Raw genomic sequence first — 24868 nt, 5'->3', positions numbered from 1 at the left:
GACTTATAGAAGCAACAAAGTGAGTGAGTTACTTTCCCCAGGGTCTGGCTTAGACATGTAGTGCCTTCCCTTCTTCTGCCAGGGACAGCATGAGAACTGTTCACCTCTCTGTCCCGTTTTTGATGTCATGAGCTCACAGGGTGTTGTCTCACAGCAGAGAGTCACGGCTGGCAGAAGTCTTGGATGATTTTGAGAATTGGGGCAAAGAGCTGGAGTGCCGTTAGCGACGTTTTCAAGGGAAGGTTTTGAGAGAGATGAGGAGAAAATGGTTTTTCTAACCCAGGTATCAGGGACCAGGAGTCTGAAGTAAGGGCAGACTAGCGAAGGAACGGCAAACCTCTAAGTAAGTTGGGCAGGTGTGTGCTCCGCTCGTAGCTTTAAAATCCTTTTCCTCTTACTTTGTCTTTCTTCTGTTGTAAAAACAAAATATTACGTTGTTTTTCTGAGATACCAATCTGGTTGCTCACCAGTTCTGCAGCAGGGCTGAGTGGCTGATCAGCCAGAGATACTTCATCTCATCTCATTCATCCGGAGAGAATGAGGTGCCTTCCCTTCTGGGACGGGTGAGAGGAGACTCCAATATGTCCCTTGCTGTGACAGCCCTTCTCTGCTCCAGCCACTGTCAGGATGTGGAGAGAAAGTGGCCTCAGGTTGCACCAGGGGAGGTTCAGGTTGGATATTAGGAAAAATGTTTACACGGAAAAGGTTATTAAACCTTGGGATGGGCTGCCCAAGGAAGGGGTTGAGGCACCGTCCCTGGAGGTGTTTAAAAGACGGGTTGACCTAGTGCTTAGACACATGGTTTAGCGCTGTTTTTTTATCAGAGTTAGGATGATGGTTGGACTAGATGATCTTAAAAGTCCCTTCCAACCCAGACAATTCTATGATTCTACCAGCTTCCTCCTCCTGACGTGGTGGTGCTGGGCTGGGAACTGCCTGCTGTGTGAAAATTCTTAATTTGCCTGCACAGATCCTTCTCTTTTAACAGCTAAAGTAAGTTACCGTGTGGCAAAGTTCCTTTAGGGGAACTTTGGGAGACACTGTGGTTTATAACCAGGAAAATATGGGTGCAGGGAAGTATGTCTGTCATATGGCTGTGTCAGGTCACTGCTGTCCACACGGGAAGGAGTTTAGGTTTCTGCTGGTTTTATCAGGGAGAAGGACTTTAGCAGAACGTTCCAGCTGAGTAGCTCAAGGCCAGCAGCAACAAATGCAACTTGGTAAATCCAAATGATGCTTTTTTAAAAATGGACTTGTTGAATGGAGCCCCAAACCAATAAATAAACCAAAAAATGATCCGGGATTCAGCAAATGGGGGTTTGAGTTTGAGTTCTGGGGAGAGTCTTTTCACCAAAACACCATGTTACTGCAGGGGGAAAACAACTGCTTTTTTGGAGTGGATACACCGAGGCTGCAGTTATTCAGAATAACTCGTTATTGAGCGTGTGTGTTACATCCATACTGTCAGGATGCGGTTCTGAATTCACCACTGAATTTTTGTTGGTTTCACTAATTGATAAAAATCTTAGTGGGAATCCCTAGCATGGGCTTTGGTGCCTATTGGAGATTAACTGGTTTATAGCAAACTGAAGCTTCCTAAGTGAAGTGAAAGCTGTTGGCACTGGGCTTTTCCTTCCCTTGCAATTATCCTTCCCTTCACAGTTGGTGCCATAATTAAAGTTAAAATGCTGAAGCTCTGCAAGAAGGTTGTGGTTTTTTGGTTTATTTTGGAAGGACGTTCCCTCCAAACACACAAACCGCTTACACAGCAGTGTTTAATGAACAGTTTCTATAACACTGAGAGGGGTTTGGGGGATATTGTGATCTGTGTAGGAATTCTCTGTCACTTTGTCTCCATGGGGACGTGGGAGGGGGTGACGAGGGCAGGTTCTCAAGCGGAGCCATACCTGGCGTCAGCACCAGCTCCTCTCACGCTGTCTCTCCTCGGTGTTTGATGGGAAGGATGTTTGTAAAAATGCAGCTTGGGGGAAGGAGTTAAAGCTCTTAACCTCAGCCCTTCTTGGGGCTGACGCTGGTGGATGCTGTGTGAACTCCTGGAGAGTGAAGTGTTTCCTGCTGCAGCTCATCCAGCGCTGGCGTGCGGTGCTACTGCACACAGAAATACTCTTCTCTGAGGAAGATTATACTCCTTTTATATTCCCTGTTGATTGGCGTTAATGCAGGTGTGTTTTTATCCCTGCCAGTCCTTTAAATACTAAGGGTGTATTTGCAGAGCATTGTTATTTGCTGCTCTTAAACAGAATAGAGGCAAAGGCAGCCCCTCCTCCTGGTTCCAGCTGCTTGGTGCAAACTGGATGTTGTGTCCTACAGCAGGCAGTTAACCCAAAAATGAGGATGTAAACCTTTGTCATTAAAACTTCTACTTCACTCCAGCCCTTTTACTAAGGCTGGTCCAGAACCCTGCAGAATTGCTTTTGAAATATGGCATTTTTGCAATTCTGGACTGACAGGCTAATGAGGTTTCATATATTGAATTTATGGGCAAATAAACTTTTGATGAATAAATTTCTGTAGATCCCATTTTGTGCTCTGTATTTTAAGTAAACAACTGATGGACAAAAATCACTTATGAAATGATGTTGCGGCTGCATCCACTTGAGTCTAATTTCAGGGAAAGAAGAATTGATGCTGGTAAGAGAAGCGCGGGTCAGTCGGGCCCCGGAATGCGGGTAGGAATCCTGGCTGGCTCCATCCCCATTATCTCCCTGTGAGGGGACTGTTGTGAGCTGCCTGTTCCAGATATATGTTGTAACTATATATAGCTGTGTATGAGACAAGCTTAAAGTTAATCTTCATGATACACACTGATAAGAGGTAACGCAGCTATTGCGGGGGCGGGCAGACGTCGGCGTGTGTTTGGTGCCCTGGTTCACACAGGTCTGTGTCTCTCCCCTTGTATAAAGCAGAAAGCAGCTGTACTGGAGACTGGGATAGTAGTGCATCATTGTCATCGTCCCTTAAGACATAGAATCCTGAATTGTCTGGGTTGGAAGGGACCTTTAAGATCATCTAGTCCAACCATGATCCTAACTCTCATAAAAGCCATCACTAAACCATGTCTCTAAGCACTATGTCAACCCATCTTTTACATTCCTCCATGGATGGTGCCTCAACCCCTTCCCTGGGCAGCCCATTCCAGGGCTTAATAACTCTTTCAGTGTAAAACTTCTTCCTAATCTCCAACCTGAATCTCCCCTGGCGCAACTTGAGGCCATTTCCTCTTGTCCCATCGCCTGTTCCTTGGGAGAAGAGACCGACCCCCCCTGGCTACACCCTCCTTTCAGGGAGTTGGAGAGAGCGAGAAGGTCTCCCCTCAGCCTCCTTTTCTCCAGGCTGAACCCCCCCAGCTCCCTCAGCCAGACAAACTGCCATAAACGAGCTGCAATGGTATTATCACCATTTTGCACATCAGGGCGAAGGCTCTGCTTGTCTGAATTGCCTTAAGGACCCAAAGGCTTTGCACCATGAAGTCCCACTCAAAAAAGTAATAGGGCTCTGGAGAAGTGCTGAGAAACCCCCAAAACCACTGCTCAGACTCAGGAATTTCAGATATATGGTTCGTACTTGAGAACCCCAATACAGTGAGGTTGTAAGTGCATGGAAAAAAGAGCTCAGCCCGTGACAGCTGATTTTATGTTGGGTAAATTAACAAAAACATTTAAAGTCTTTCTTTTACCTTAAGTGTTTATTTTGCATTCTGCTTGAAATTCTGGGGGTTTAACTGAGCCAGTCTTCTGTCCCACATTCATTTAGAGAAATGAAATTGAGTTTCAAAATATTCCTGTGGTATCTGAGCAGGACCCAGTTGAGCACCGTTGTGTGTATTTCTGGTTTTCTTCTTTATTGCCTGGCATTTATCGGTGTGTTTACAGGCGGCTCTAACATTTGCCTGATGTTTGTGATGATGACACCAGCCATCACTTGAGACGCCGCATTTCGAGCCGCGGAGCGGTGAAAGGGGGTTGCAGCTACAGGATGAGGAACATTCTGTTTACCAGTACATTTTCTTGGCAATGGGTGGTTGTCGGGGAGGGAATGCAGATAGTCGGCTGCTGGTTAAGCAGGGCTTTAATGAACTCATCTCTCTGAGTCTTCAGGGCGATGGGGGGTGCGTTACAGACGCGGTGCCGTTCCTGGCCGGGTGCTTTGCTCCAGCTCTGCAGAATATCCCAACACATCCACGGTCAGGGCAGAAAGATGGGGCTTCACTGCTCAAACGCAGGCTGGTTTTGTGTTCTTCTCTTCGAGGAGGCATGAGCTCAAATGAAAGAGCTGAAATCTAAGCTTATTTACATGTTGCCCGCGGTGCTGTACCAGCAGCTCCCCGGGGAAGTGCTAAACGCCAGCAGCACAACGCGCTTGGATGGGAAAGGATCTGTTTACAGTGACCCTCGGAGCATCCTGCGGCGGCACAAGTTGTGGGAAGCGCTTGGCACGCTGGCAGGTCTCCTCTGTGTGTCCTGAATTCGCTGCTTCTAATCCAACAGGCTGTAACCAAACGCCTTGTGCTTAGAGAAATCCTGGCAAAAAGGAGGCTGGTGTGTCTGTTTGCCCCGTGGCCATCACGCTCTGCTCCTGCTCAGCAGCTCTCGGCCCGAGGAGCCTGGCTCCATGGGGCAGGGGGAGGATGCTCATCATTTTTTTGACGTTGTGTTATTGGAACAGCGTGCAGTGCTGCTCTCTTAATTTCTAGGCTGGTAAAATACGGCTGAGCGAGTGAGGTGAGGGCAAATCCTGGCACTTTTGATGAATAAATTTCTGTAGATCCCATTTTGTGCTCTGTATTTTAAGTAAACAACTGATGGACAAAAATCACTTATGAAATGATGTTGCGGCTGCATCCACTTGAGTCTAATTTCAGGGAAAGAAGAATTGATGCTGGTAAGAGAAGCGCGGGTCAGTTGGGCCCATCTACGGGTTTTCTTCTCTTCGAGGAGGCATGAGCTCAAATGAAAGAGCTGAAATCTAAGCTTATTTACATGTTGCCCGCGGTGCTGTACCAGCAGCTCCCCGGGGAAGTGCTAAACGCCAGCAGCACAACGCGCTTGGATGGGAAAGGATCTGTTTACAGTGACCCTCGGAGCATCCTGCGGCGGCACAAGTTGTGGGAAGCGCTTGGCACGCTGGCAGGTCTCCTCTGTGTGTCCTGAATTTGCTGCTTCTAATCCAACAGGCTGTAACCAAACGCCTTGTGCTTAGAGAAACCCTGGCAAAAAGGAGGCTGGTGTGTCTGTTTGCCCCGTGGCCATCACGCTCTGCTCCTGCTCAGCAGCTCTCGGCCCGAGGAGCCTGGCTCCATGGGGCAGGGGGAGGATGCTCATCATTTTTTTGACGTTGTGTTATTGGAACAGCGTGCAGTGCTGCTCTCTTAATTTCTAGGCTGGTAAAATACGGCTGAGTGAGTGAGGTGAGGGCAAATCCTGGCTCAGGTGAGAGGCTTCTGAAGTAAATACAAAACAGATTTTTTTGACGTTGTGTTATTGGAACAGCGTGCAGTGCTGCTCTCTTAACATTCTTCTTCCCCAGGTGCAGGATCCTGCACTTTTCCCTGTTGAACCCCATGAGGCTCGGGTGAGAGGCTTCCGAAGTAAATACAAAACACCTTGTGGCATGGTGACAGGCAGAACCCTCCTTACAGAAAGCAAACGTGTGAGAGCACGGAGTTGTGCTGGCTCCGTTGTATCCTCCTGCAGATCCGTGGCAGTGCAGGGGCGTTGGGAATCTTGTGGCATCCTCAGTCCGTGGGGATCCAGCCTGATTCCAGCGACCCAGTTCTGCCGGGCTGAATCCTGCCTGTGGGATTTGTTTGAGAGGGGTATTTCCCTGCCTGGTCCTCTAAAGCAGCGTTGTAAGATTTTTATATTTTAACAGATCGTATAGGGATCCCTCTGTAGTGTTCACAGATAGCTTTATGACTTTCTTTTTTAATGATGGATGGCAGACACGGCAGGAAAACAGCCTGGAGACCACATAGCTTTTCAGAGCCTGTCCCCGTTCGTGGCAGGAATGGATGTCCTGGGGGTGGGCGGTGCCACAGGAAAACTGGAGGGTCCTCAAGACTTCAAAAATGGGCTCTGCACATCATAATTGTTCTGTCCTTTCCCTGGGGCAGAGCCTTCCGTGTGTGGGTACCGTGGGTGTGGTGGCAGGAGGGACGGGGGCAGCCGGACACTCTCGGTACCTGCAGAACTCTCTGTTCAGGGTTAAACACCAATTTCTCTTACACTGATGGGTAAATCCTTCATTAAACAGAGAGTGGATTTCTGAAATGCTGGGGAAATGGGCTGGGGATGTAGCGATATCACTGAGGAAGTAATTTATCAAATTGGATTTGCTGGTTTTTCTTCCCAGATGTATTTCCTGCCTCTGTCCTCTGGGCCCCAAAGCAGGTCCCCGGGAGTTTTGGAGGAGGGGAATGAGAACTGGGACATTGGAGGGGACATCGTGCTGCCTCCCCGTGTTCGTTGGGGGTCCCCAAGGCAGCGCCGATGGGATGCTGCATCCCCAGGGCCACCCCGCCTGAGGGAGCGGGATTTGTGATGCTGAGGAAACGGAGTCAGCAATTTTTTTTTTAATTAAGTACCTGAGGTGTTTGAACCTGACGCATCCCTCATCCCCTCCCGCGCTCACTTCCCCTCCTGCAGCGCCCGCTCTCCTCGGGGAAGCGCAGCCAACGCTGATCATTATTCCAGCAGCATCCTCCCTTTGGCTCCGGTGTCGCTGCTGCTCCCGAGGGACCCGGGCGGGGGACTCCGAGCCCTCTCCCCCCCCTGCTGCCTGTTGGAAAACTTGTCACCGTGACAGTTACAATACCCCAGTTTTGACACCTGACGATGGAAATCGCCGCATAATCATGAGTGTGACAAATAGTGAGGGCCTTCTTTGATTCTTATTATGCCGTGGCAAAGTTTTCTACCCAAGCACCATTTTAAAAGCAGAAGCACTGTCATGAAGAAACCTTCTTCCATATTCTTTCCACAGAACCTTGTCATTAAATATTCAATTAGTGTGTTTTATTTTTATTCTCTTCTCCCCAGGTTCTGTATGCAGAAGAGTGTCAGACTGGTGCCAGGAGTCACACTGGATTTAATAGAGAAGTAAGCTAATACTTTATTTTTTTTTTTCCCTGTTGCCCTTAATTTTCTCATTATTTCTAGCATTTCTCTTGTTTGCGTGCGAGGGTGTTTCTTTGGAAAGCTTTTTGCAGAGCCTGTACCCATGGTATTTGTCATTTCTTGCCTCGTTTTGTGCTGCTGGAATGAGCAGTGCCCAGAAAGTGAGCGGGGCCGGGAGTTGGGGCTGTGCTGGGGCTCGGCCCTCCCTGTCCCCAGTCCCCAATGGTGGGGTCTGGTGTTAAAGAGATGAGAAGAGGAGGAAAATCTGCCCAGGGTTAACCTGGCCTTGCCATGAGACCCTTAGAGATGGTCCTGAAGTTAAAATCTATTTAGGAGTATGAAGGTGTGTAGGTCCCTGCTGCTGGTCATACGGGCAGAGCGAAGGGGAGGCTTTTTTGGTCATCTCAGCAAAGGTCACCTGAAGTTCCTCCTGAACTTACAGGCTCATCACCGACACGGACTGAGATCACCTCAGGCCACAGGATAAATGTGTTCCAGAACAATGACTACATTATGTTAATTGCAATTAACATACTGCTCAAGAGTGTATCTAATCAAAGAACATATGGGGAGGGTCAGTGAAGGTCTGAGCCTGGTCGCTCAAGAGTTGGCTTCACTGAACACTTGGATGTGCTGCAGAGGGTTAAATAATCTTAACTAATGGTTTACTGGCAGAAAAAAAAGAATTTTCTTCACTATTCTTGATTCCTGTTGGTGGTACCACAGCACACGTGTTCTTCAAAGGCTGTCTTCATGCAAAGCGTGCCAGAAGTAGCTTCCTGTGGATATCAAATATTTAAACCTCATCACCATAATCTGCTACATATATCAATTATGGAAAACACATGTTTTTTATTACAGTCTCAAGACAGGCCTAGAATATTTCCTAGGTTGTCTGTCTGTATATTGTAATTTATAATTTAATTGTCTTTAAAACTGGGGAAAGAGTTCATATTGCAATTAAGCTGCAGATTTTGAGATTAAATTAGGCTGCACCTTCTTTGAAGGGCTCAGATTTCTAATTGTCTAGGCTAAACCAGCGTCCTGATAAACAAACAGGTATATCCTGACGTGCATTTATATTACAGGTCTTTTGAGATGAGGCCAAAACAATCCCTAGTTTAGAAATAAAGATCTTTGCTGGAGCCAGGCAGTAAAACACAAAGAAAGAAGGAAGAAAAATGGTGTTGGTGGAGTACGAGGAATTTAGGAACCTCTGGCTGATGCTTCATGAGACTCTTCCATGGCTGCATCAGTGCTGAGTGTTCCTGCTGCCTTGGTTGGTCTTTTCTGCTTGGTCACAAGCCACCCTGTCCTCTGTGCTGGCACGTGTTGTGTGGCTGCTGAGTGACACAGGCTGGGACTTTGTTCTGCTTTGAAAAAAATTTGGAAAAAATCCTTAGGAATGGTTTATCTCAGTGTAGGGTGGGAATACAAAGCTGGATGTCCAGAAACAGGGATGTACAACGATGCTGTAATCTATATTTAGGGGCCTCCTCTCCTGAAATCCCATTCTCAGGAGAACAAGACCAGTTTATCACTTTCCAGGGATTTTTCTCCCTGTATCCATTTTGCAGAGGGAGGGAATTCTCTGAAAAAACATCCAGGTGATCTGGGAGCTGCTCGTGCTTCTGGGGGGGGACACTTAGAAGATGGTCTTTCCAAATGACCACCTGAATGTGGTACCACAATTCACTTTCACAGCTAAAGGAGCCAGGTCCCTTCTGTCAGGGGGTTGTGACAAAGGACTTTTTCTGAATGTCACCCCTGAGTCACGCAGGCAGCAGCAGTGTGGGAGAAACCCTCCCTGCAGCGTGTGCTGCTGCTGGTGGAGAGCAGAGAGCCTGTCTCCGGGCTGTCACTCACCGGCACAAAATCCATTTATAAAAATCACTAGAAATGACAAACTGGGGACTAAAATTAATTCCGTTTCCACTTTAAGTCTTGTCGAATGTCACGGACCGGAAATTATTAATGTTTTAATGTCTATTGATTATTGATGAGTAATAGTTGAGTAGGAGCCAATTTAAAGATGAAGTGGGAGAAAATAAAATCCCAAGATACCACCCAGCAAAAGTAACATAATTGGGGAAAATGTAGGAATTATGTTAAAATCCCAAGATACCACCCAGCAAAAGTAGAATGTAGGAATTCTGCTGCAATATAAGGAATACCTGTGGAGCACACCCTCAGAACTGGGCTGATCAGCTGCCTTCAGGATGGTCAGTGGGAGGGCAGGTGAAGGAGACCAGCTGGATAGTACCATCTTTTTTCTTTTTTTTTTCCCCAGTCATCCCAGTAGCAAATTCCAGCTACTCCAGTCCCTTGTTAGTGCCTTTTTCTCCGCTGTGCCTGGGAAGGGACCAAGGCTCTGTCATGGGAAAAGGGGGATGCAGAGCCCACCCAGCCCTGCTTGGAGCTGAGAGTGGAAAATGCCTGGAAATCATGGTTTGCTTGAGAAAGGCAGAAGGATAAAACCTGTCAAAGGATGGTCACAATTTTTCTGTGTTTAAATACACAAAATTGTTGTGGCGGGGTTAGCAAATAAGGCCAAATGCTAAACTGCAGTGGTTTTTTCTATCAAGAGACCACATTGCCTTCAAAAATCCACTGCCTGCCCGGTGCGAGGGAATACGGATGGGGCTGTGGGTATCCAGGCTTGGCAGAAATCACCGAGATTCAAAACTAGATGGAGAAAGGCATTTGAGGAAAAGAAAGAATTTCTGTTAAATTTTCAGACCAGACAGGGACAAATCTTTTGCTTCTTGGGTGAGTGACTGGGGGCAGGCGAAGGCAGAGGATGGCTGTGACACTGGCAGGACCCTGGTCTCACCGTGGCAGGGCTGTGCCATCGCGGCTGCCACACTAGAAGTGTCTTTGCTGATATTTAATCAATTATGTGCTGGTCCAAATTCTGAAATACTGCAGCCTTTTTTTTTTTTCCAATATTTATTATTTTATTTACAGTAGGAAAACTATAATTCTGAGTTTGCTGTTAGAGCTAGGTTAGGCAGCTTTCAGCCCTTTTCTTTTCTTCTAGAAAATTCAGTTGAAGGCATTAGAGCGTATTTTAAAAGGTGAGTGTTTTAATAAGTGTTATTAGCGAGGGTGTAGCAGGGATCCTCTGCCTGTTGGTAAGGTATGGCTCATTAGCACTTGAGTTGAAGACAAACTTTGCTATTGAAGATGTTATTTTGAAAAGTTTCTGTTCCATAATAAATCTGTTTTTATTGAAATGGAGTATTTAATTTTTATCACCGTTGTTACAGGGTATCAATCTCTAGTGTAGGCAAAGCCTGTTGTAAATACAAAGGGAAGATCACACTCCAAAGGCTGGTTTTCATGGCAACACTTCTTTCACATCTTTGTACCGAGAGATGACAGGACTGAACACGAGTGTACAAAGCTTTACAGCACTCTCCAACAAATAATTTAAGAACCTCAAACGTTTTGTCTTTCTCAAGTAGTTTGCCAAGGTTCCGGGAGCCCAATCACGCCTGTGTTGTTCCCGTTATTTCGTGATGAGGACACGTTGTCTCTGAGCACGTTAACTGTGATGGTCCCAGCTGAACAGCTCTCCATGCTCCAAGAGATTCCCACCACAAACATCCCTACGGTGTTTGCTGTGGTACACGCTCTCCCCTTTTTTCCCCAAAAGATGAAAAGTGAGATTTACTTAATGTTATTTTCTTTCCCCAAACTAAAATTACTGCAAGTGTTCGCAAGTATCACTTGGTACCGAGTATTTGGTATGTGATGGAGTCTCCTTCTCTGGAGACATTCCAAACCTGCCTGGACATGTTCTTGTGCGTACTGCAAGTGTTCGCAAGTATCACTTGGTACCGAGTATTTGGTATGTGATGGACTCTCCTTCTCTGGAGACATTCCAAACCTGCCTGGACATGTTCCTGTGCAACCTGCTTTGGGTGGGACCTGCTTTGGCAGAGGGGTTGGACTAGATCATCTCCAGAGGTCTCTTCCAACCCCATATCATTCTGTGATCTTGTTTTCTGATACTGTGTATCCTCATGTTATCTATATTATACCCCAAAAGCAGAGGTAACGGCGGAGCTCATCCAAAGGGAAAACCTGGCATCCTTTGCAGTAAATGCTTCCCCTGTAATTGAAGTGATTCATGGGATTTTGCTAAATTTCTGACAAGGACACTGCTGGTTACACCTCGTGCGAGCTCCTCAGTGACCCTGACATTTTGTAGTCCTCGCTGCTCACAATGGAGTGCTGTGATTTAGGTCTCTGGGAAGGCGTCTGTCAGGAAGGTGATGGAAGAAGCAATGGAGAGTCCAGAGATGTTAAATTGCAGCGAGCGGCTGAGACAGCGCTGCCCTTTCTCCCTTTTCTTCCCCTCCCTCAAAGGTAGTTTTTACAAACGAGATCTGCTTTGTCCTCCCCCGTCAGAGGCTCTGGCTGGTTGTCAAAGCGTGATGTGAAAGACACCGGGAGAAGTGATCCCAGCGACAGCAACACTCCTCGGGGAGAAATACCTTCAGCATCCGTGTGGTGTTCTGGTGATGGAGGTGCAGGGCCAAGCAGGGATTAAAAGAGGTTTTAGTTTATAGCCACAGGATGGACTTGGAAGTAGACATTGTTGCAGGGAAATGTACACACCCCAAATATTTCATCAAAAAAATGACATTAAGTAGATTTGTGTAGTGGAACTCGACAAAAATAACAACTCTACATCTTTAAGATGATGTTTAAAAGCAAGGGAAAAAAAAACATAACTAATTATTTCAAATCTTTATAAGTGTGTGAAGAAACAAACAGGAGATTGCTGTGTGTCTCTCTTGTGCCTTTCCAGTAGGTGTTGTCGTTCTCTTACTGGGATTTAGCTCCCCTCACTGGGGTGGGAGGTATGTACCCCTGAATTCCAGTGTGTGAAGATGGAATTTGTCTGCTGAGTTTAACTGGTGGTTGTTAAAACTGTCCCTGCCTTCAGTGTGTGTTTGAATGCAATCTGAGAGTTAGGAATCGGTCTCCTGTTGCCTTTGGCAGTTTAAACTTTAATTCTCAAAGATGATTAAGATCTGCTGTCATTGAGTAACACCGTGTTCAAATCCCTTCCCCAGGTCACAGCTTGTCATTAATTAGAGTGTTACAAACTGTCCTCTGCTTTCTGGGGTGAGAGTTCCAGTGGTCCCAGCCAGGAGCAGAAAATATGCTGTGTTTTTTTTCATCTGCCGATTTACGATGCTGACTTTAAGTCTTTAAACACAAAGCTAAGCATACCTTCTTCCCCGAGAAAGCAGATATTCAAGTCTCAAGGTGTTTCAGAGGTTGGGCTGCGAGCAGCAGCTTTGGATTCCAGCCTGTCATTCCTGCTTAATGCCATCAGTAAGATATGTATCAGCTCACAGTCTGCATTTAATAAAGAGAATTTAGCATGAACTGTGCACAGAACCCTCCATCTGCTGTAAAGATTCAAACTCTACCAGGAAACGCCCTATTTTGATTTCCACTGAAAACTGGCTTGAAAGTGGCCCTTCGTTTGGCTTGTTAGGGAACCTCAGCGAGGAGCGCTTTGGTTTCTAATTAATAAATTTCTGACTTGGGGAAGGCTGCTGTTGTGCTGCAGAGGGTGTTCTGCAATGCAAATATTGACGTGAATCCTCTCCGGAGCAGTGGGGTGGCCTCGTGTTCCCTCCGCCTGCTCTGGGGGATCACTTAACAAACACTTTCAGAGATGTATATTTTTCCTCTGATATCGAGACAGACAGGAATTTTTTATAAGATGCTAATTTCTAGCTGGTTTAGAAACTGTATTTGTACAAGGGAATAGGCTTCATCTGAACCTGCCTGGTGATAACTGCTGTGGGTACCAGAGGAAGAAGTTGCCATAGAGAGAGCACTTGCTTCATGTAGTTTGTCTGGATGCTGGTAGTATTTGAAAACCTGTTATGGGAGGCAACCAGGGATCAATCTGTGGGATGTCTGATGGTGGGTGCAGGTTTCTGAGGCTTCCCCATCCTCTCTCTGATACTCTCTTAGGGGAAAAAAAACTGAGGTGGAAACTGCGGGGCTGGGTGTGAGCATCCGAGCCTGGGATGGGGCTGTTGGGTTTGGCTTGTTGACCAGCTGGGGTTTTGACTATGTTTTCTTCTTTTTTTTTGCTGCTGTGAGAAGCAAATAAGCATTAGAAAGCATATTTAGGAAAGCTGATCAGGATGGAGACAGAAGCTGAGAGATATTGAAGAACAGTTTACGGCTGCCTGCCTTTAAGTAGCGTTGTGTGTGCTGGCTCTGAGCCACAGCAGATTGGGGTTTGGTGGCTCCAGTCTTACATCTTATTACAGTTGAACAAGTGTGGTATGAAATCTTTGTGCAGTTCCTGGACGAAATAAATTTGAGTGACTTACCAGTCTACAAAAGCAAGGTTATTAAGCCTTGGAATAGGCTGCCCAGGGAAGGGGTTGAAGCACCATCCCTGGAGGTATTTAGAAGATGGGTTGGCACAGAGCTTAGAGACGTGGTTTAGTGATGGTTTTTATCAGAGTTAGGTTGATGGTTGGACTAGATGATCTTAAAGGTCCCTTCCAACCTGGGCAATTCTATGATTCTAAGATCCTGGCTCTGGGAACAGCAGGATTTGTGGTAGGATGTTGCTGTTCCACCTTCACCAATTCCGCTTCCATCGAGCTGCTGTCTCTGTATTGATGCTTCCAATAATAAATGTTAAGCCCAGAGAAGCCCATTTCTCAGCTCTGACCTTCTGCAGATCTCGGGCTACAGAATTTTACCAGGTTACTCCTCAGAAGGGTCAGATATCTCCTGCTCCTCTGAAGTGTGTGTGCCTCAAGCCTTTTAGAGACAAAGTCTGAATTGCTTCCCTTTCTTTTAATGGTCAAGTGCTTTTCCTCCTTCCTCCACTTGTCTAAAGTATTTGTTGGCACCAAGTTTTTTCTCTCTTGTAGGTGTTTATCCACAATGTTCAAGTTGTTCCTTGGTAGTGTAGATAGAATGATCTTAAATCTCTCACTGTATGACATCATTCCCTATTTTTATTTTTTTTTTCTGCATCTTCTCTAGTTTGTGTGTCCTGTTTTGTAAGCAGCTTAAGCGAATGCCAAAATGTGAATATTAGGCAAAACATTCTAGTGTCAGTCTCAGTGACAAATCCCCTCTGTCCACTGGGAGCCTTGATTGAGGCTTAGGGTTAAAAATAAATGTAATAGGAAGCCTACTTGGTTTTTCTTCCCCACCTGCAGGATTCCAGGAAGGCTGAATGACCGGAGGACTCCCCTGGGGGAGCTGAACTGGATCTTCACAGCCATCACAGACACCATCGCCTGGAACGTCCTGCCCAGAGGTAAGGCTTGGGCAGGGGAATCGAGTTGTCATCAGAAGCAAGTGTTGCTTATTCAAAGTAGAAGGATGAAGAATAAGACAAATGGGACCCTGAAATAAGGAGAAAATTAAAGCCTGAGACTGAAAAAAACAGATCAGCCTGAACCTTAAGGCTAGTCAAATATTTTACATTCCCTCTTTTCTGCAAGAAGCCTTTCAGCGCCCTGATCATTAGAAACCAGACAGGTTTATTTCTACTGCCAACGCGATTGCTTTCGCTTGAATAATTTTCTTTCTTACTGTATTTGTAAAGAGCAATCTGTTTTCTTCCAGCCTTTGTTAGTATCATAAATAAAGGTGTTTTCCTCTTTGCTGGTAAGGCCATCTGTGTCCCGTGAGTAACTTCATGCCATTTCTCTACCCCTTTCTGCTGTGAATTTGTGTTTCTGGAGCATGGGATGGCCACATTTGTGAACAGTTTTCCAACTGTGCTCTCTAATGCTCAGTGCAGCATCAATTCTTCTTGGCCTCTCTAAAAGATGGCACATCTGCTGTCTTTTAGGATTCATTTTGGCTTCTCAGAAGCCCATTGAGCTGCCAGGTAATGGGTGTGTAGCTCTTGATTGAACAGTACCCAGAGGTCCTTTCCTCCCTCAATCAGTTCCAAAAACTCAGGCTGAGTTTAAGTGAAACACTGAAAGAGGAATTTTATCCAGAAAAGGCAAAAAAGAACCTGAGGTAAAAGCATTTAATCCTGTTAATGTAAAATGGAGAGTAACTGTGATGCTTTAAGGGCAGTCAGAAGGCAAGATTTGCTTTTAATAGTTGTCATATCATGTCACTGCAAAACTGTTGTAGATTCCTTGTTACTGGAATAAAATATTAACACGTTTTTAGGTTTTAAATTATTTTTGCATATTACCTACGGTACTTAAGTTACAAAGGTGTGCACCTAGTAATTCATGGGATCTCTTTGCAGATCTTTTCCAGAAGCTCTTCAGGCAAGACCTGCTCGTGGCCAGTTTGTTTCGGAACTTTCTGTTGGCAGAAAGGATTATGAGGTCCTACAACTGCACCCCCGTCAGCAGCCCCCGCCTGCCCCCCACCTACATGCACGCCATGTGGTAAGTGACAGCGCCGGGGAGATTTCAGGCACCAGAGTCAGGAAAGAGTGTTACTGCCTCAATCTCCACAGGGCTTTGCTGATTCAGTCACTGGATCAAAAATGAAAGAGCACGTGGCAGCGTAATACTCATCTCCGAGTGTATTTCTTCTCTGTGTGTACACAATTATAATGGGATTCTCTAATACAGAAGCTTCGGTTCTTCCTTCACTCCCAATAGAAGAGAAATACTTTATTTCCCACAAAGTATTAAAAGCTGGTGACCCGTGATTGCGGAGGGTGGGGAGAGAAAAATTCTTAATTTGCGTTGCTGAAATAGAAGAATGTTTTTGCTGCAGAGTTCATCTACTTCTACTGTAGCTTTTAAGATGATTAATGGCAATGGAGGTGGCACAGTTACCGAAAAGCTCTTAAGTGGGGTTTTGACTACCAAACAAATGTCCCATGAATAATAATAATAAAAATAATAATAGCAGTAATAACAAAAATGCTTGTTTTCATGGTTTTTTTATTCAGTATGTTTGAGAATAGAACAGTACAAAATTTGACCAAGTACAAAGTGGGACAGTCAAGCTAACGTAGCTCCTGTAGGAGAAGATGAGAGGTGGGTCACTGCTGAAGGGCTAACGCAGTGATGGGTAGAGGTACCTGAGGGGGCTTCGTTTGCCTGTGTTTTCAAAATCCTTTGGATAAGTTTCCTCAGTGAAATTGTGGAGGATAATAAATGTAAAGGAAGCAGGAAGGGATGATGATCAGTGTAAATCCAACGTGAGTGTGGGTGCCAGGGGGAGCGGAGGGGGAGCCCCACGGTGTCTGTGGGCATCAGGAGCCATCGCAGGGAGCACAGAGCTCCTTGGGTTATGGAAGAGCACGGGGGCCACGGGGGGACTTTGGGTGGAATTATCAGCCATAAGGCAGCCTTACTCGAGGTAGTGTTGGCACACGGCAGTCCTTAGGTGTTGGATTAGCGGCTTTTGAGGAAAATTCTTTCAGTCATTTGTAAATCTGGTGAGTTGTTATATCGTTGTGTCACACGAGGGACATTTGTAAGTGAAGAGCAGAAAAACCACTGGAGTTGCTACGGTGTCTTTCAGATGCTGTTGTCACGGGATGTGGCAGAGCTTGAGCCGTAGAACTGTGCGTTTCCAGTTGCAGTAGAACAGAACACGTTTCTACTGAAATTTTGAAATTAAACCAGTAAATTTCTAAAGTTATTTATAGCTTGCTTATTGCCAGCATATTGAAAACCTGTATTTCTAGTTCCTTATGGGAGTTTAATTCATTCTTATTGCCAGCGTATTAAAAGCCTCTATTTCTCATTCCCTATGGGAGCGTGACCTGACTTGGAGCTGGGGTTGCCATCCACAAGCTGAACCACAGGAATGGAACTGGGAAGGCCTGGATCCTGTTTTGTGTCTCTCACAGACCTGTGTGGTGGCATCTTGGACTCCAGAAACGTGTTCTTTTCTTTGCTTGTGCTGTAGTTCTCCTGGTGCACAACAATGTGCAAATCCCTTTGCAAAATCCCTCAGATCACGCAACAGGATAATGGCGTTGATTCTGCTTTTGGGGATTTACCAGAAGAAGAAATTCCTAAAGAAAATTCCTTGTGAATCCCAAACACTAGCAAAGTAGACAGCAAGGGAGCAGAGAATCCCTTGACATGCTTTATTCAGTGTCCTCCAGAAAAATGTGCACTTTGAAGCAAACCTCACAAAGGGGAAAATTCCACTCAGGTCAGAGGTGGCTCAGTTGATTATGATGAACTTTTAGTAAGGACAGATTTAGAAACTAATTTAGGGCTCGTTTAAATATTTTCTAAAAATAATCATCTGCACGTACTTAGCACCTTTCATTCAAGAATTTTCCGATGGATCCCTGATCTGAAACCTCCAAACCCACTTTGCTGTTCAGATAAACTGGGTGCTGGGGCTGGAGGGCAGGAGAGTTGGCCAAGGGAGACTGGAAAAAAATGGGAACTTCAAACAACGTGATTTGATGGTCACATTGACTCTCCATCTGCATGGTTGGGTGGGGGGATGAGACAGCAGGGTTTTGCTGATGGCTGTTTTATGGGGACTTTTCATAGATTTCTGACGTCAGACTGTGTTGAGGGAGCGAGTCCAGGAAGGTGTCAGCAGTGGTTTGGTCGGCAAGTGAGGGGCAAGAACATCCTCCAGGGTTCTCTCCTGCACTGTTATAAATGCTTAATGACTGCAAATAGCAGCTCTGGTGTGTGTAGCCCCTGCTCCTCAAGGATCTGACTTCAGGGGACTTCCCCACCCCTCTTCCTCCCCTCTCCTGTGCTTTTTGGGCTGTTGATTTGGGTTGGTTTAGGGCCTCCTGCCTTTCCCTGGGATCCCGCGTGCGCAGAGGGTGCGTTCCTGGCTCAGGTTTGGGTTGTTGCTTGCAGCCAAAGGCACGGTGCAAGGTTTGAGCTTCTTCAGTACGTACAGGCATATATTGTCCTCTGGATGCTCCTCTGGCTTCCTGGGCTTTGCTTCTCCATTTACAACAGTAACACAGGGTTTCTTTGCTGTTACGGACATGGGCTGTTCTGCAGGTCAGTTGCCTTGTGAATAGTTAACACCTGCCCCTTCTCAGACATTTCCTCTTTATCTCTTTTCCTTTCCTTTGTCTCTGCTCGTTTGACAATTCTGCCCAAGCCATTTTCAAACATCTCATGGTTCGAGGACCTGGCACTGTTGTAAGGGAAGCACTGAGGCTCCTGGAGGCAGGAGCTGCTCTTCCTTTTGGTTTAGTCCTTCTGAAGACAACTTTAAAAAATTTAGTCCTATTAGATTGTTGTTCTAGTCATTTCATTTGGGAGACCACTGCTCCCTGCTCTGTTAATTATCCTTTTTTACCTGAACGATGGAGGAAAAACGAACACTTAATTTTTGAGGGAAAATTTGACCCCCAGTCTGTCAATCTTTTCACTTCACCAAGGAGGGCACCCTGTTGGGGAATCGGGAGAGCTGATCCCTGTGACCCTGCCCTGCTTGGTAAGCTCTGACATGCTCCCTCCTTCCTGGCTTTCTTCTCTTGCCTTGCTCTGTTTTACCTGCTTCGGCACAAACCCTTCTGGGCACGGGCTGTTTGTATTTGTGTGGTGCCTCGCACCGTAGGTTGTTGGCTGCTGCAGGCATTGCTATAATAAAAGTATTAATATTAATATCTATTGATTGACTGGCTCTGCTATTCAGCTTCCAGAGCGGTTCCCTCTATTGTGCAGTAAGAATAGGAGGCCTGATGCTCTGTCAGCATCTTGATCTCTCCTGTGATGGATTATGGTTTATACATTACTGCTCTTGGCAGCGAGTTATATTCACGGCCTTTGAAAAGGCCTAATAATGTGTTTGGAAACAGTTCCTAACATAGGTCGTATATTAAAAACAAAGTACCTTAATTATGCTTTGGAAGAGCTATGATTTGTCCAGAATAGAAATATTGCAATAGCGTATACGCCGACCGTGAAATTCTAGTTGAAAGAAAGTCATAACGGACTGGAAATAAAATAAGCTTGGAATTCTGGCTGAAAAGAAACCCATAATAGAGCAACCCAATTACAGGTGGGAGAGGAGCTGGAGTCTCTGAAGGCTGTGGGAGCGTGGAGGAAGGATGGGGGGCTGCTTGGCAATTTACGGCGAAATGAGGCTCATTTAGTTCCCCAGAAAGACTCGGGAGCTCAGCAGGAAGAAAGTGACTGTTTGAGAGGGTATTTGGGACTGTTTGACATTTGAAGGATCAGCTTAATTCAGATTACGCTGCTGATTTCACCAGATTTGTGCGTGTCTATGTGTTAGTCTTAACGTCTCCGAGACCCATTAACAGACTACAAATAGTTTAATGGGGAGAAATGGAGGACAAAAATAGCAAAGCGCGTGCTTTAAGTTGCGGCTGGAGCCAGGGAACGTGTTGGTTGGAAAAAAGGGAGGATTTCATTGTTGTACCAAATATTCATAGCAATAAATATATGTTAAAAATAGCCGTGTCTGAGCAGCTTCCCAGCTGTCTCCCCTAAAGCAGGCTTAGGGAGGTCACCGTGTCACTGAAGCAGGTGAATTCAGGCTGAAATCGGGAAAAATCAATCAAAACGGAGTATGTTGTTGACTTGTACTTGCAGGAAAACAGCAAACATGAAAAATCTCGTCCAACATACTTGAAATACTTAACAGTTCCAGAAATACAATTCAAACCAAGTAGAAAACGGGGTGACTGAGCTCCAGGACTACGTGTGGCTTCAACTTCTCTCTGGTTGCTCCTCAGCACGACCGTCCCAGCACCAGATACTCATTCCCACTAATGTATCTGCAGTGCAATAGAATACAAACTTTTTCCAGAAGAAGAGAGAATGTTAAAGCACATCAATAATATAGTTTAAATAAAGTTTAAACAGTCCTGCTGGGGTGAAGCTGGTGTTGGGCTGAGGGGGGAGATAGATGGAGTGTATCTACTACGTTCTTTAGTAGCATAGTGCTACCAAAGCTGAAGCCCTGCGATATTTCAGTAGGGCATTGCCCAGTGGATGCATCACAGCGTCATCTTCTCTCAAGGAGGGCTGTGGGGCCATTGGAAGAGCCACGGTGAGGGAGGGAGGAGGCAGGAGTGATGCCGAGGTGTTTCCTGGCTCTTTCTGCACCCAGTGTAGGGAAACAAACCTTCCAAAGCGCTCTGCAAGCAGCCGCCTCCGCCCAGGAGGCAGAGAGGTAGTGATCTCTCGGGTTGGCTTTCATAAATCACTTCTAGGATGCAAGGCCACCCCTCCCCGTTCCCTGCTGCTCCCTAATTTATCTCTTGTTTGTGTGCTAAAGTGCAATATTAGTTCCAGGAGCACGTCTGCAAGCGCCCACCTTTCTGCTTCCCCTTGGCATATTGGAACAGTCAATCACTGCTCCTCCCCACCACCAGCCGGTACTTTCACCATGACTGTACAAGTGTTTTTCCTCCTCTGTTCCTTTACTCCGTGGCGTTAGTCCTTCACCACTCACTTGTGGCTTGTTTTGAATCTTCTCATTATTGTAAAGCCTGTTTAATGCCATCATCTGTCTTGCCAGCACAGTGAGTTACCACCGTGGCAGGTCGTGTGCAGCCTAAAGCCTCTCGAGCATCGTGGAAAAGCTGGAGAATCCTTGGAAGAGCTGGGTTGATTGGAGTCTCCCATGGGCAACATGGCTCAGTAGCTTCAGGCTGTGATGGGCGCTGGGGTCAGGACGTGCTGGTGGTGGTTACTCTTTTGAAGGACTGAGTAACACTGGCTTCATGGCTTCATTGATTTTTCATGGCCTGGGTTTAGAAGTATAAAAAGAGATTTTTGTTTTAATCTACTAAAATCTCTTAAAATCTTTGTTTGTTCTTTCCAATAACACTTAAAACCTTTGAGATTTGACCTTGCAGGGCTGCTTTGGACACTTGTGTAGCAGTATTGGTGCTTCTTACCTAAAATGACCGAGGAGCTCAGCACCTTAGCTCTGTTCCTCTGCAGTGCTGTGACTGCACTGAATCCTTTCACAGGCAGCCAGAATGAGACCAGTTGCCTCTGATTTCCAAGCTATTTTTCTCCTGTGTTAGTAAAACTTCTCTCAAAGGCACTGTGTATTGGCATTTTCTACCATTTGGAGAATTTCTTTAGGTGTTATTACCCTGTTCCTCCAAGAAACCTGGAAGTCAGAAATATTCATTCTTTGCTTGAAGTAAAATTATCTTTATATTTGCACTAATTGACTTTGCCTCTGCCTGAACCAGGAATAAATCTCTCTCTCATCAGCTCTGCGTAAACATTTTGTCTCCGGCATAGGTCTTTATTGAGCATGTGGGAAGCATTTGTTGCCTGTGCTTTGATTATCTCTTGATTACCTCTTAATTATATTGGCAGCATATTGTCAAGTGGAAGGTGAGTGCTGTGAAGCAGAGGGATGGAGTCTGGGGCAGCTAAAACAAGCAGCATCTCTTGAATCCATAGGAAAAAAAAAAAAAAAGCAAGAGCCTTATAGTTTATTTTTCCATCTAATTGGAGGGATTGTTTTGGGCTGAGAACAGCTGCCGGTTGGGCTAATGGGATGGATTTTGCTCGGCAGTTGTTCTAATGGAAGGCTTTGTTTGACTCCAAACAGAGTGATTTAAGGACTTATTAGAGCAGGTGACTAAAACACACTGTATTGATTATCACCTATGGCCTTACGTCTGCAAATGTTCCTGGGAGAGGAAAAATTGCTGAGCCTATTGATGTTAACACACGATGGCCACGAGCCATGGAAGAGCAAATGTGTCTGGAGAGTAAATGAGTTTCTTTTGTGTAAGAAACCCTGCGGGTGGTGGTTTAACTCCTTTGCCTTTCAGAGTGCATAAATTCATGTGTTAAAATGAAAAGTGCCTGGAACGTCTATGGATAAAGTAGGGATAATCGCTTCTGGGGTAAAAAGAAACCGTTTCACTTTTTTAAAGGTGTTTTAGGAACTTGGGAGACCAAATGCGTTTATTGCAGTTTGTGAACATTTTGCAGCAGACCGTTGGCAGCTGAATCAGCCACAACATGGTCCTTGGCCACTGTATGCCATGTATGTGCTGTAATAACTGTAATACTGAAATCACAGAATTACATGGGGCTGGAAGGGGCCTCCGGAGATCATCTCCTCCAACCCCCTGCCAGAGCAGGTCCACCCAGAGCAGGTCCCACAGGAACGTGTCTGGGTGGGATTTAAATGTCTCCAGAGAAGGAGACTCCACCACCTCTCTGGGCAGCCTCTGCCAGGGCTCTGCCACCCTCACAGGAAAGAAGTTCCTCCTCATGTTTAGATGGAACTTCTTATGGTCAAGTTTGTGCCCATTTCCTCTTGTCCTGTCCCTGGGCACCAGTGAAAAAAGACTGGCCCCATCCTCCTGACACCCACCCTTGTAGTATTTATAGGTGTTGATCAGATCCCCCCTCAGCCTTCTCTTCTCCAGACTAAAAAGCCCCAAGTCCCTCAGCCTTTCCTCATCAGAGAGATGCTCCAGGCCCCTCATCATCTCTGTAGCCTCTGCTGTGCCCTCTCCAGCAGTTCCCTGTCCTTCTGGAACTGGGGAGCCCAGGGATCATTTTACTCCCCTCACCTTGTTGCTCAGCCTGATATGATACTGGATTAGACCTTCTCGCCGTTTTCTGAATACTTTTCATATGTTATATCTGTCTTTTTTTTCTTTTAAAATTAAGCATTTCTAAGCCAGTCAGACAACACTGTTCTGTCCAGAGACTTGTATGATCAGAATTTAAATTTACCCTGATATTACTTAGGGATAACTCGTAATGACTTCTCTTTCCTCTCTCACCTTTTTCTTCAGGCAAGCGTGGGACCTTGCAGTTGATATTTGCCTTTCCCAATTACCTACAATTATAGAGGAAGGAACTGCCTTTAGGGTAAGTTGGATAAAATCTTGAAACGTTGTGTGCCCAGTTTAACCCATTATTTGAAACCCCAGTGCAGCGCATCACTTTTGCTTTCTTGAGTCTTGAATTGTTGCAGTTTAAGGGTTTATATTTTTGGAAGATTGTAAATGTCTGCTCATCTTGCTTAGAGGAATAGACCGAAAATCAACTTTAAGTTCCTCACGTGTCTGATTCAGCTGCACCTGCTGGTGAGGAGGAAACCCCTCCTCGTAGAAATGGTGCCTGAGACCTGACTCTTGCCATTTCAGAGCACTCAGTCACATCTGATTGCCTGTATGAAGTCCTTTTACTGCGTTACAGGTGTCAGAAGTGATGGAGAGCTAAATAAAAGGCTTGAATTAAAAAACTGATAAATAGGAGGTAGCTTCTTCCAATCCAAAGCAGCGCATCTGAATGGGCACCTGTTTGCAGGAGAGGTTTATGGCAGCCGGGGAAGGCTGAAACGTGGCTGGACATATTTTTTGGTGTTTTTTGGATTGTATTTGCTGTGGACTGGGCAGAGGCAGCACCGTGTGCTGCCACGGGAGTGATACTGCTCTGCAGAGCAGATAAATCCACTGCTGTTCTCTCTGCTGCATCCGTGGAAAAGATTAACCAGATTTCCCTGAGACAGTTTTTGGTATCTTTTCCTGTTTCTCTATTCTTTCCTTCTCCATTTTCAAACATTTCAATTAGAGAATGCCAGCGTATTTAAAATCAATTGGAAAATTTGTATACATTAAAGAAACCTCAAACAAATGTTTGCAAATGAAAAAGAACAGTTTGGGGAAACGATAAACTGTGTGAGTCTGTAGGTGCCAAAACTAGTTGTTTCACATCTTTTTTTTTTTAAATTTTTTTTTTACCCAAACCTGCATTCCCCTTCTGGCTCCCCCAGCACAGCCCCTTCTTTGCGGAGCAGCTGACGGCGTTCCAGGTGTGGCTGACCATGGGGGTGGAGAACCGCAACCCCCCGGAGCAGCTCCCCATCGTTCTGCAGGTGAGTGGCCAGGTCTTGCAGCTCCCCCACCAGCTGGATGGCGTTTGGGTTCATAAACTACACGTGGGCTCCTTCAGGATTAATTAGAGCTGATGGCGTGTTTCCTAGAGCTGTGCAGATAAAGACAAAGGGCTTTTCTTCCCCCACACCCCCGTGTTCCCACTGGGCAAGGCTTCCTGCTCTAGTCCCTTTGCAGCTTTGGCAGGACCCGGCTCTGCCGCCTCCTCTGCAGCAACAGTGAGACTTCGTCAGGGAGTAGCACATCTCTCTTGTTTTCTCCCGTAGCATCTCCTCTTACGTGCCAGCTCTGTCAGGCACAGACTGATTTTTTTCTCTCCATTTTCCGAGAGTAGAAGTTACTGCAGTGTAACTAGTTTGGAAATGGCTCTTTATCCGTCTGGTTCAGCCTGGGAAGCGTTCCCTTTAATGCCACGCTGAAATTTTGCTGCAAGAACACAGAAACAAGTCTCAGAAGACCATGCCTGGAAGCAATGTAGAGCTCTGGTAGGCATTGGCTCAGACTAGACAAAGTTCATATGCATAAAGGAGAAGTAAATCCAGAAGAAATATAACACCTCGTTTCAAATAATATTTTATGGCAAGGCACATATTACAATTGTCACCTGCTCTTGTCCTCTCCTCCCCAGGAGTTTGTATTGACAGAAATATAAACCCTCATCAAGGTACCTTGGTCTCTTGTCTACCGGGTAGCAGAAGTCTTTCTGTTTAAAGGAACATGATTCCAGTCGCTTGGATGTACAAAGATGTGGGATTTTTTTTCACTAAGTGGAGAAGACTCACCTTCCTCTGTTAGTGACCAGCTTGTTCCGTGACTGACAGCACCATCAATCTCTGCACGACCAAAGCATAATTTTCCTGAGCCTCCCGAGCCCGGAGAGATT

At 45.8% G+C, this 24868-nt stretch overlaps 1 protein-coding gene across 1 annotated transcript in view; it reads left to right on the top strand.

Annotated features, from left to right (window-relative positions):
- The window catches only part of RPTOR (regulatory associated protein of MTOR, complex 1), a 137471-nt gene that overhangs the window by 46444 nt on the left and 66159 nt on the right, over positions 1-24868 (top strand). The window contains exons 7-11 of the mRNA XM_014950324.1: positions 7059-7118; positions 14360-14460; positions 15418-15562; positions 22882-22957; positions 23865-23966. Coding sequence (XP_014805810.1) covers positions 7059-7118; positions 14360-14460; positions 15418-15562; positions 22882-22957; positions 23865-23966 — 484 coding nt within the window. The remainder of the gene's footprint in view (positions 1-7058; positions 7119-14359; positions 14461-15417; positions 15563-22881; positions 22958-23864; positions 23967-24868) is intronic.

This window comes from Calidris pugnax, unplaced genomic scaffold (genome assembly GCF_001431845.1).
Source record: "Calidris pugnax isolate Ruff unplaced genomic scaffold, ASM143184v1 scaffold9, whole genome shotgun sequence".
In the NCBI taxonomy this organism is placed as follows: Eukaryota; Metazoa; Chordata; class Aves; order Charadriiformes; family Scolopacidae; genus Calidris; species Calidris pugnax.
The sequence above is the reverse complement of the archived record's forward strand: the minus strand, read 5'-3'. Positions and strand labels throughout refer to the sequence as shown.